Source organism: Mesocricetus auratus, unplaced genomic scaffold, assembly GCF_017639785.1.
Source record: "Mesocricetus auratus isolate SY011 unplaced genomic scaffold, BCM_Maur_2.0 Super-Scaffold_100676, whole genome shotgun sequence".
Lineage (NCBI taxonomy): Eukaryota > Metazoa > Chordata > Mammalia > Rodentia > Cricetidae > Mesocricetus > Mesocricetus auratus.
The window spans coordinates 19,092,426-19,105,433 of NW_024429266.1; the positions used below are offsets into that span (position 1 = coordinate 19,092,426).

The window sequence follows — 13,008 nt, forward strand, 5'->3', positions numbered from 1 at the left end:
ACAGACAGACAGACAGACAGACAGACAGACAGACAGAGACAGAGAGAGCAAGGGAGGGAGGGAGGGACAAAGGGAGGAAGGGAGGGAGGTATGGAGAGAGGGAGGGACAGAGTTGTATGTGACACCTATGAGTTTTTAATTGTGTGTCTAGGATGTGAATTTTCTAAAGACAGACTCCTCGGTTCTGTGAGATGTAGATGTGCTCACTACATATTGGGGGTCTTCTCTGTCATATCCTGTTCAACAGCCTCTTTTCAGATTTCTGACAGAAAACACAAAATAATGTCCTTTTTTGAGAACTAACATTCTTCCATACCTTAAGGAAGCTGTAGGGTCCCGATTTCAGCTGTATTTTCTCTCCACTTTTTGACACCTCAAAGAATGTGAGTCTAAGTTTATCTCCTTCCTCGCATTTTTCTTGATTCTGGTTTCCAAGCACCAACAGGTTCATCTCCCCTGTGTTGTCATGGATACCATATAGCACTCTATCTTTTCTTTGCTCTATTACCTGTGAAAGGAAGACAACAACCAAGCTCTGTTGAGGTGACTAAGGAAGAGCAGCATGTAAATCAATCATCAGACAAGATGGGAGCAGCTTTCTAAAAGAAGCATTAGGAGCAATTCCAGCTTCCAAACTAGAAGGTTTCTACCTAACAGGTATTAGAAAATCCTGGTGAAGGAGGTAGGAGAGTCTTACAAAAATCATGTTGCTTCTTGCATACATCTTTCTGGTCCCAAGCCTTTTTCCCTTTGGGAAGCCAGGATGGCTCATAGAAACAACTAATAAAGGGGAAGTCTTCTCCAGGGCTAGTATATAGGAGGCAGCCAGGGGAAAGGAAGACCTTGTGGTTAGGAGGAAGGTCGCTTGGTGAAACAAGTCCAGAGAAACATGAGCTAACAGTAAAAGACCTAGTGAACAAATCTACAAGTTAAAAGTCAAAGACAGGAAATCATTCACATTCAAGTGCAGATTAGAAGGGACCAGATGCTGGTGACATATGTAAAATATGGACAGCATTTGAAAGTCAGTTTTATTGGCCATGTAAATAGACATTATGGGTAGTTGACCAAACAGAAGGTTCAAAATTCAAGGGTTAAAAACAGGTATTTTTATACTTTAAATTTCCAAGGAGGATAATCTTCTCCCATTACCTTTTCTGAAAGGACTAGAAAACCTCATCTCACTACTAGGTACAGAAATCAACAAGTTCCCCGTGGTCCTTTAGGATTTGTACTAGGCCAGAAAATTGTTCACACAAGGATAGTTTTCCATCCAGTTGCAGAGAGGGTGGAGTGATGAGCAAAGGGGTCAAGACCATGCTGGAGAAACCCACAGAAACAGCTGACCTGAACTAGGGGGAGTTCCTGAACCCCAGATTGACAGCTGGGAAACCAGGACAGGACTGTTCCAGACCCCCTAAATGAGGATGTCAGTTTGGAGGTCTGGTTAATCTATGGGGCCTCTGGTAGTGGATCAGTATTTATCCCTAGCACACAAATGGACCTTGGGAGCCCACTCCACATAGAAGGATAGACACATGGGGGAGGGCTAGGCCCTGCTCCAAATGATATGACAGACTTTAAAGATCCCCCATAGAAGGCCTCACCTTCCCTGGGGAGCAGAAAGGGGATGAGATAGGGGATCTTTGAGGGGCAGGGGAGGGAGAGGGAACTGGGATTGGCATGGAAAAGAAGCTTGTTTCTAATTTAAATTTTAAAAAAGGAAAAAAGGCCCCCTCAGGCTCATAGGGAGTGGCACTATTTGAAACGATTAAGATATGTGACCTTGTTGTAATAGGTGTGATCTTGCTGTAGGAACTGTGTTTCTGGGGCTGGGCTTTGAAGTTTTAGAAGCTCTAGCCAGGTCCAGTGGCTCACTCTCTCTTTCTGTTGCCTGTGGGTCCAGATGTAGAACTCTCAGCTACTTGTCCTGCACCATGTCTGCCTGCATCCACCAAGCTCTGGGCCATGGTGATAATGGAGTAAACCTCTGAACCTATAAGCCAGCCCCAATTAGATGTTTTCCTTTGTAAGATTTGCTGGGGTCATGGTGTCTCTTCACAGCACCAGAAACCCTGACAAAGACACGTGGCATCTAGCTAGGATTCCCTGCTAACTCTCCCATTATCTTCTATTAGTCCTCTAGCTCATCAAAGAGCACACCTCTCCTCAAAACAAAAGTGGCTTTGAATGCGGATGGTAATAAGTGTGCAAGAGCAACACAGAGGGGGAAATAGCTGTGTCTGTGTTTCAGAGGTTACAAGGATTGAAAACATAAATAAAAGTGGCTTCAAAAGAAAACTTCTGCCACCAGGCCTTGGTGGCTCACTCCTTTAATTCCAGCACTCGGGAGACAGAGGCAGGAGATCTCTGTATGTTCGAGGCCAGCCTGGTCTACAGAGTGAGTGCCAGGACAGACTCCAAAGCAATACAGAGAAACCCTGTCTCGAAAAACCACAAAACTAAAGTAAAATAAAACCTTTGCTGGCTGTTGTGGCTCACATGTGGGTCTCAACACTCAGGACACAGAGGCAGGGGAATTTTGGCAAGTGCCAGACCAGCTAAACCTACACAGTAAGACCCTATCTCAAAAGACAAAACAAACAAAAATACATATAAAATAAAACTTTTGTGAGCTTTGCATAGAAGTTTTGGCAAATTCTCATCCTGCAAATTCTTAATTGTATTAAATTGGGTTTTTCTTGATTGTCAAAGTTGTTTAAACTCAATTATTTCATTGATTTACTTGTTTCATATTTTATACAGGGAGAAGAACACTGAAACATAATTTCTAGAGTTCCATTAAAGCTTAGAATAACTGTTGGCTAGGCATTGGTGGTGCATACCTTTAATCCCAGCACTTGGGAGGCAGAGGCAGGTGGATCTCTGTGAGTTCCAGGCCAGCCTGGTCTACAAAGTGAGTTCCAGGACAGCCTCTGAGACAATACAGAGAAACCCTGTCTCGAAAAAACAACAACAAAAAAAAGCTTAGAATAACTGTTGCATTCTTTTTACCAACCAATATAGAATTGTACATAAAGATTTACCTTCTGGACTTTAAACATCCCATTGACAATTGTTCCACTAGGCTGAGTCTTCAGCTTCTTAATCATGGGAGTTCTCCCAGCTTTTTCCCTAATGTTATTTGGAACACAAACTTGGTGGTCAGCATCAGCCTCAACCACAGTTGAGGAGCTGGTCACCTCCAAGAAGCTCCTGTACCAAAGATAGTTTGATATTTCAATTGTTCTTTGTGGGGTAAACTTATCTTTAAGCTGTGCATTTAAAACTTTTACGAAGAAGAAATTTGTCGGTGTGGCCACTGTTGCATGGAATATCGTTTGCTTCCCTTCCCGAGTTTCACACTCGAAAGGAGTCGTAGCTTTCAGTACCAATAAAGCCAGGGGATCTTTCTGTAAACCTTTTCTGGTGGCTTCCTGTTCTGCCATGATCTGCTTCTTCTGAGGCTGTGACAACAGAGAAGAAGAGATGTTAGCTATGGGTCAACACTGCAATTGAGGTGGCCTTCACTCAAGATAAACCCCAGCAAGCCAGAAAATGATGAACTGAAGGGAAGATGGAGAAGTCCAGAAAAGATTAGACTTGGAATTATCTAGATTTCTTAAAAGGGATACCTCTCATGTTATATGGGGGGGGGGCAATAGAACTGACTCTGGAGACAGAATTTCTGAGTCAGGAGCCTTCTTTGCCATGTAGTCTATGAAAAGAGTGTGTGCAAAACCTGAATCATTGCTAGAGGCAGAACCTGATCCTGTTTTCTTTTGATTCTATTATAGTGTATTTCTCCCTCCAACACTGTTTTGAGCATTTATGTGGCTCTTGTGTGAGGGTGAGGAATTTCAGTGATGTACACAGAGCTCCCCACATCCACAGGAATATCCACGTACACAACAAAAGTATAGATCACTAAATATGAGTAAAGGAAGAGATCTTGGGATGAGATCCCACAGATGTACTAAACAGAGAATGAAAATGAGAATCAATTCTACCTTTGTGACTTTACTCTTAGAAGCAATGAATTCTACATTAAGGTTTACATAATAATTGCATTTTATTATTTGTAGTTATAAATCATTAAGATCATTTAAATATCAAAAAAGGATCTTGTCAAATAAAATCTTGTAACACAACATATATAATACTAAATATGTTTCATAGGGATAATGTAACAAACTATTTTAGTTGATTTAACAAAGGATAAAATACAATGTATTCCTTATTGAATAAATACACAAATAACCCACATAAACACAATACAGGAGCGTCGTCAATGATAAATGGGCTTTCTTCTCCACAATCAGATTATGGTGATTTGATTCTCATCTTTTTTGTTGTTCTTGTTGATGTTGTCCTTCCAAATTAAGAGATTAAGGAGGATAGGGAACAGTCTGTCTGTGTAGGTGCACATGCAGGCCTGTGTTCATGCATGTGTATGTTTTAGAAGCAATACTATTTTTTTGTAAGTAATTAATGACCCATAAGCAAAGGAAGACACTGAGTAAAAGAGGCCCAGAAAAGACGGTTCTGAGCTGGATCTCTGGGAGACCCTGAGATGTGAGTCCATGAGTACATCTGACGAACAGCATCCCACACTCAATTTGGTCCAAAGCAGGAAAATGCCAAGTTCACTGGGGACTGTTGCAGAATTTTTTGTCTGCAGGCCCAACCATTTTATCTGGATCATCCAGACTATACAATATGTATTTTCATGTCTGTTGGGTAAAATGCAACACTTCAACCTGGATATTGTTCTTTTGACAATTCTAGAAATTTCTAAGCCAAGCACAAAGGAAGTGGGTGGATACGCTACAAAGAATGGTGTACACACCGTAAACTCATTCCTCTGTAGAAGGACATGACACTTCCTTCACAGGAAATGAAATTGCATGTGCTTGGTAGATTTTGTGGTAGAGCCCTGCATGCTGCCATCAGGGCTAAGGAACAAGGACTCTCTTCAAGTTTTATTCCCTCTGCTACAAAGAAACACTTCCCCACAAAAAGATCAGGCACATAGTGAGTAGAGGGGCCCTAACTCTCTCATAGGACAGGCTAATCTCTTTACTGCAATCCCACTGAACTTGAAATTTTCCCCTATTCCCTCACTTCCTAACCCTCCTCACAAGAACTAATGTGGAGAGCACCCTAAAATACACTCCCTGAAATAGACCCTGTCAGAGTCTTCTTCTAATAGAGGCTTAGAGTGAAACATGTTAGTATGTCCAGAGCACGGCAGAAATTAGATGTTTGCAGGCATGTAAACTGATGACTTTGAGTGACTTTTCTTTTTGTAATGCAGACATATCTTCCCTATCCTCACCTTGCTTTCCTGCTTTGTATGCTCTAAGACAAAGGGCAGAAGACTTCAGGTGCTGGATAACAGTGTTAATCATGGAAGGGGGTCCTCATGAGGACCAAGGAGCTGCCCTAGCCTACCTTAGCCTGAGGACAGACTTCTGTAGCAGAGTGTTTATTGGAGGCTTCGTCTCTGCTGGTAGCAGAGGCACCAGAACAGTTTTCATCTTGACTTCTTTTTTCTACTTTCTGTGCTCCTTTCTTCTTTGTCGTGGCTCGACTATCAACTGAAGAAGGAAGAAGAGGGGAAAGAGGAGGACAAGGTGGGGGGAGGAGGAGAAGAGGAGGAGGAGGAGGAGGAGGAGGAGGAGGAGGAGGAGGAAGAAGAAGAAGAAGAAGAAGAAGAAGAAGAAGAAGAAGAAGAAGAAGAAGAAGAAGAAGAAGAAGAGAACCAGAAAGAGGTATGTTAACCTAAAATGCATGAGCAAGCATGGCTGAGACATTAGAATATCATTTTCTCTCAAGAAGAAAATTAGAAGGGAGACAGCAGCAGGGTGATGGATTAGGAGTTTCCCTCTTCAGCTCCCCTCAAGAATACAACTCATGACTATCCATAGACAAGGCACATTAGGGAACATCTCAGAATGCAATGGAGGTATCTTCTAGAACCATGGAACCAAAAATGTCTGGAGGCTGAGAGAACTGTTTTCATTTTTAACAATGTTATCTCCCTCCCAAGATGGTGCAGTACTGTGCAGAGAGAATTCCACGACTCCACACCTCCTGTGGTGAAGATGGATGGCAGGAGGTGAGCATGTGGCTTGCTCAGCATTATGGAATTCACTGTAGAAGACTCATTTTCACCTTATCCCATAAGGAATGCTGGGGACATTGGCAAGACTGGAATAACAGGGGTCAATTAGGAGTAAACAAAATGAAGTGGGTCTCACTGTGACCAATACATGCTCTTCTCTCTGGAGTTGCCCAACCAAAGACACTAACTTATAGTACTTTTAAAAGGCATTCACAACCAGTGTGTTGGCTTTGAATCATAGCCAACTTTCCACTTAGCCTTGGCACTCTGTGTAAGGCTTCCCTGAACTTCCTGGCTGAGGGTGTACACATATGCACATGTGTGGAGTGCATCATCTAAATCTGTCTAACCTCCACAGTGGAGTGATGACCCCGCCAACCTCAGAGCAATGCAAGAGGCTTCTGGGACATTATAGGCAAGTTCATGCACACAAATAACCTTGAGAGGAAACATCTGATCCTGCTGCCCTATTGTGCAACTCATCCCACCCAACCCGGGGCTTAAAAAAAAGGCTTCTTGTTAAAGACAAGTCTGTGCCCCAGTACTTCCTCAGAGTAGAGCATCTGGTCTCCCAACCCCAGTGGCTGAGAAGTGATGGGACCGGGAGGAATTTTGACCCCAGCCTGAGATCCAGCAAGGCCCAACACTGGAAGGGAAAGCCTGAGATTATACATAGGTATCTAGCATATTCTTTGACCCTGCCCATTCCAAGTGGGCCAACAGCAGCACCCTCAGCCTTTCCCAGCCTCAGAACCCAATCCTACGGCCATGCACAAATAGAGATCCTGATTGTCAATTTAGGATCCATATCCTGTAAACTTACTTAACTGAAGGTGATCACAGATGCTAGCCAGCAGCTACACCTGACTGTGAAGTCCAGTTGGTGATCTTACTGGACCATTCAATGTAACTAGTGTCCTTATTTGACCACAGGACACAGGCAGTAGCCTGGTCCAGTCAGAGAACCTGCAAAGGGGTCTCCCCGTAGCTGATACCAGCTGACTTACGCAAAAGCACAGCTGGGTTAAAGAATAAGGAGGATGGAGAGGAGGGGAAGGATACGAAGAAGCAGAAGAACAAAGACAAAAAAATGGTTACTTGTTTCTCTTTCAAGTGTGCAGACACTAATCACAAAAAGAACAGACCCAAAGCATGGGCCATCTAGAACATCAGTTAATTTGAAACCGAGTAAGCCAGGCGACCATGTGGTAGTATATTTAAAGCCGTGGGACAGAAAACAAATAAGTGAATATTTTACCTGGAAAACTGTCCTTCAACAAGAGGGAGAAGTGAGCTTAAAGGACGGCTCAGTGGGCAAAGGCACTTGCCACCAAACCTGATGACCTGAGTTTCGCTCCAAATCTCCCTTGCTGGAAGGAGAGAACTAAGTCCTGCAAATTGTCTTCTCACCATGTCCATGTGCTGTGACACGCATATGACTCCCACACCCCCAAATTGAATAGATAAGTGTTAAAAGGGTTTCATAAGAGGCAAGTACCTAGCTTCACCTTTCAGAACTTGTCAAAGGAGCTAATTGATAAATAAATAAATACAAATATATAGAATTCAATAATATAAGTCATATGTAGTCATGCTTAGAATACTATAATGGCAAAATAGAAGGAAAACTTATCTATAATATAAGGTTTAAAAGAAAAACGTATTTTTAAAAACTACACCTACAATTAACTATTATAGTAAATGTTACAAAAATATGCAAATTGGAATTAACTCTAATTTCTTGAGCCTAAAGGAGTTGCCGATAGTCATTAAAAATTCAAGGAATGTTTGTGGATGGAAAAGTGAATTGTTAAATGAATGACATACTCACCTTTTAGTAATGGCCCCATAAGGCAGTTGTATGATACAGCTTGGGTACCCAGGTTAATGGTTCAGTTTTACTTTATTCTAAAAAAGCCACTTCTTGTCCTGATTTTGATGTGACCGTCTATCAAGGTGGTCAATATTCAATCACTTAAGGAACTCATGGGCAAAGCGCATCACAAGTAATTATTAGTTGTGGTTCCTCACAGGAGTGTTCATGGATTTGAGTTTGTTGGAAATCAAATGATTTAAAGAATATAGCTAGCAGTAGAGTGAGCTCTCTAGTCACATACTAAGTAGGGTCTCTGCCACTATGTTTTAGACAAAAGAAAGTGTTTGAGTCTTGGTCAGAATGTTTACAGAGACCTTTGCTCTTGTAGGTGTGTCTAACCTGGGGTCTGTGGGTCTCATGAGGCCAGGACATGTCTAACCTGGGATCTGTGGGTCTCAGGAGCCTGGAACGTGTCTAACCCAGGGTCTGTGAGTCTCATGAGGCCAGGACATGTCTAACCTGGGGTCTGTGGGTCACAAGAGCCCATAGAATATCTAACCCAGGTCTGTGGGTCACATGAACCCAGGTCATGTCTAACCCAGTGTCTGTGGATCACAAGAGCCCAGGACAGCTCTGAAATCAGCCCAACACAAAACCACAAACTCACTTAAAACATTAGTAGAGGTTCTTGTCATATTTTAAGTCCATTTAGCTGTTATGGAGCATGAACTCTGTAAATGATGTTGGCAAAATACTAAATGTCAAAATGGCTAGAAATGTTTGCAGGAAGTTAAACTGATCTTCCAGTGGTTAGTTCTATGAAACTTTTTTAGAAACATGCACATAAACATCCAGTCTATACTGACAGTATAGGAAAGGAGAAAGGAGAGTCACAGGGTCTCAAGGGAATAAACACATCCTTCGATCACACTTATGTGTCCTTGTATTTTTTCACCAGCTTTCCTGTTCAAGCCTTATAGTCAGAACCCTGACATCATTCTCTAATGACATTCTTTAACTTGTTCAGATATCCCCATTCTTCTTGAGACGCGGTAGTGGCTAGACATGGCGAACGTTTGCCAGAATAAAGGGTAGGTAAGACTTCTAGGAAACAACCCAGAAATCAACAGATGGTGCCCTAACGGCCAGAGGCATCACTGACACAGCTGTGCTGAACTTCAAGTGGGCTTGAAGATGGCTTCGGATAGAGCTTTGAAGTTGTATAGGAACTAAACTGATTTCTGGGTCAGCACGCAGAGCTGCCAGTTGGTTGTCAGCCAGGTCTCACGGTAGGTTGTGTTGAGCTAATCAAACTGCTATAATCCCACCATCATTAGAAGCAGTAAAATGGAGGGAACAAAATGAGTAAGGGTGTTTACATCATTTTAGCTGAAAAAAATCAGGAATATGGATTGATGGGGTGGGGTAGAGCAGGAAAAGATATTGTCAACTTTATTCATTTGGCTTGATAGTACTAAACCAAGTAGCTACTTGGAGCAATTATGTATTCTTACTGCCACCCTGTGGCCATTTGGAAGAACTACATATTCCTCCTAATTTCAGCCACCCTTTGAAAATAAAGCATTTGGCGTGATCAGGCCTTGCTCTAATTTCCTCAAAATTGCATAACAACTTACATCTGTACAGAATTTTAACAGGCTTCCTAAAGAAAGAGTGACCAGGACCATGGCGGGCTGGCTCAGTACAGAAGTGGATAGTCGGTGATGAAGTTAGAAGATTCTCTGGTTCGTCTGTTCAAGGCTGTGCTTTCCTGAAGTTATTGTCAGGCTTTCAGCAAAGTGTGAAAGCAAGCCATAAGTACCGTGTAACGGGACCTTTTATCTTAAGGCTTGTTACTTTTGTTTATGCTCTGGAACATGTGTTTAAGGATTCAAAGATGTGTTTGGTTGAATAAAATTCACCTGCGGTCAGGAGGCTGGGTCAGCAACTAGCTGACAGGAACTTATAGGAAGGAGCCAGGTGGAGAAGGATTTATAAGGAGGGGTGAGAACGAGCACTTCATGGGAGACTGGAAGAGGTGAGGTAGGTGGGCTGCTGCCTATTCAACCTCTCTGGGAAGTGGGATTCTATCTCGACCTTTGAGTCTCAGAGTTTTTTAGTGGGAAAGAGATTTAAATGAGTTTTCTTAGTAGGTTTGAAAGAGTCGGTGCCTGAGGGAACAGTTACTGAGCAGGAAACAGCAATTAACTACAGGGCATCACCTAGGTAAGCCACAGCCATGTGGAGATACACAGATTAATAGCAATGGATTAATAATTAAGAGAAAGCGAGCTAGTCAGTAAGAAGCCCAAGCCAATGGCCAAACAATTATAAATATGTGTTAAGTCTCTGAATAGTTATTTCATGAAGCAGCTGTGAGACCTGGTAGGTGGAGAGAAAACAGATCCAGTGGGGCCTGAGATAGATGGAGAAAATTTCCTTCTACACTTGAACACTAACACTGCCATCCTGTGACCACAGTTTCTGCAAGTAGATTGAAGACAATGGGTGGCAGTCCTAACTGCTGGCGGAGGAATTTCTAACACTCCTTTTAGTGACTCCAAGGCAGGGAGGCAAGGAGACTGGTGATTAGGCAAATGAATTCCCTACACACGGGCTGTATCTCTCCTGTTGTTAAAGGAGGGTCGCTCCCACATACCTTTGTTCTTTTGTTCCTGAAGACGGTTTGCAGCGTGCATGAAACTCAACTTCTGGAAAATACGAATGGTCTTTGTCACCGCAGCCACTGGGCCTGCACTCTCAATCAGTTGTTCAGCTAACTCTGTCCTGTTTGTCGCCTCCTCCAGTTTGCTCCTCGAGATCTTAAACTCATCTGGGACAAAGAACTTGAACCGTTGCAGTTCCTCCTCCTTGATTTCATCTAGGCCGGTCAGCAACAGTATCTCTCTATATTCACTCTCCATCCCACAGTCTGGAGATCAGCCTGAAACAAAACCTCAGCCATAAGATGGCAGCGCTGTAAACAAGTCTGTATTCAGGATACTCAAGGTGAGTGCTCCACAGAAAATATCCAAGATGGCCACTTTGCAGCAAGACAGAACTGGTGAAGTATGAAAAACAAATCCCTGTGCAAGAAGGTGACCAGTGTTGGAAAAGGGCACCTCCAATGTGCATGTGATGCCTCAGGAATTCCTAGAAGGTGGTTCTGTGTTCCTGAGCCCTCTAAGGCAGATTTGTAGAGACAAATGACATGTGACACAGTGTGTGTATTTCAGGCATATAATGAGAAGCTTTGACACACATATACATGAAATACAACTTGCCAGTCTATTCACTAGTGAACAACATTTTGGCGTTCCATCTTTTCAAATTCAAGATCAAGACTTTTCTCCCATATTCCCGTATTATTCTCTAGAGATTTTAAATGTCATCTATTAACTTCTATATCTATGACCTATTTTGGATTCTTTTGTATATGGTATGAAATGTTGAGAAGATCCTGTTGCTCACATGACATGAATTTTCCCATAATCTTATCAAAAAGACCATGTCTTCTCCATTTGCTTCTGCCAAAAATCACTTTCCAATATATGAGTTGGTCTAGTTAAGGAATCTTGCCAATTCATTAGTTTATCTCACTATTAATTTTGGATGCATGTGATATTTTGAATGGGAACATTCAGTGAAATGATGATATCAACCATGTCAATTCATATCCAAACCCTACCTAAAACTTCAAAGGATGAATCTAAAATCTACATGACAATGTAAGGACAGCAATATACAAAGTAAGTTAAAATAGTCACCAAGAAACACTGCTTACTACCTACAAATACTGTTAGAAAGATGCAATAATTAATAAAATATCATAAGTAGACATAAGTCATCATAAAATCATAATCACTTGTAATACAAAAGGACATGGTATGTAAACAATGTTGTAAGATATTTGTACGCTGTGTGAAGATGTGATGCTATGATTGGTATAATAAAATCTGAATGGTCAATAACTAGGCAAGAGAGGATAGGTGGGATTTCTGGGGGGAGACAGGAAGAGGAGGAAGAATCTAGGCATGAGGTATTGTCAACAGACTTGGAACAAGTCAGACATGTTGTACTGAGAAAAGGTAAAAGGAGAATGTAGATTAATAAACAAGGTTAACTAAGTTATAAGAGCTAGTTGGAAACAAGTCCAAGCTAAAGGCCAAGCTTTGGTAATGAATTATCAGTCATGTTGTTAACTGGGAAACCAAAGATATTCTGACAAGAAATCTTGATATAATGTATCATGTATACAAAGAGACATGGCATGGAACCAGTGTGCATAGATCCCAAATAAAGAATGATCAGCAATAATACCAGTGGCACAGGCACTGAGATCGACAATTAACAAATGGGACCTTTTGAAACTAAAAAGCTTCTGTAAGGCAAAGGACACAGTCAAAAAGACAAAAAGGTAGGCCACAGAATGGGAAAAGATATTCACTAACCCTACATCTGACAGAGGGCTAGTCTCCAAAATTTACAAAGAACTCAAGAAACAAGTCTCCAAAACACCAAAGGATCCAATTAAAAGGTGGGGTACAGAGATAAATAGAGAATTCTCAGTAGAGGAGGCTAAAATGGCCAAGAGACACTTAAGAAAGTGCTCAACATCCTTAGCCATCAGGGAAATGCAAATCAAAACAACTCTGAGATACCATCTTACTCCTGTCAGAACGGCTAAAATCAAAAACATTGAAGACAATTTATGCTGGAGAGGATGTGGAGAGAGAGGAACACTCCTCCACTGCCTGTAGGAGTGCCGACTCATACAGCCTCTTTGGAAATCAGTATGGAGATTCCTCAGGAAAATGGGAATTAATATACCACTAGACCCAGCAATTCCACTCTTAGGCATATATCCAAATGAGGCAAGTTCATACAACAAGGGCATCTGCTCCACTATGTTCATAGCAGCATTATTTGTAATAGCCAGAACCTGGAAGCAACCTAGATGCCCCTCAACTGAAGAGTGGATAGAGAAAATGTGGTACATTTACACAATGGAGTATTACTCAGCAGAAAAAAACAATGGAATCTTGAAATTCGCAGGGAAATGGAT

General features: G+C 41.9%; 1 protein-coding gene across 3 annotated transcripts in view; it reads right to left on the reverse strand.

Annotated features, from left to right (window-relative positions):
- Positions 1 to 13,008, reverse strand: part of Aim2 (absent in melanoma 2) — a 49,697-nt gene that overhangs the window by 1,714 nt on the left and 34,975 nt on the right. For 2 of the 3 annotated variants that reach the window (XM_040738450.1, XM_040738451.1), the window contains 5 exons: positions 10,603 to 10,887; positions 7,135 to 7,146; positions 5,455 to 5,600; positions 3,048 to 3,467; positions 317 to 508 (listed from right to left, as the gene is read on the reverse strand). In XM_040738450.1, the coding sequence (XP_040594384.1) occupies positions 317 to 508; positions 3,048 to 3,467; positions 5,455 to 5,600; positions 7,135 to 7,146; positions 10,603 to 10,867 (1,035 nt within the window). In that variant the 5' untranslated portion in view covers positions 10,868 to 10,887. The remainder of the gene's footprint in view (positions 1 to 316; positions 509 to 3,047; positions 3,468 to 5,454; positions 5,601 to 7,134; positions 7,147 to 10,602; positions 10,888 to 13,008) is intronic. The other variant, XM_021231926.2, reaches the window with a different exon arrangement.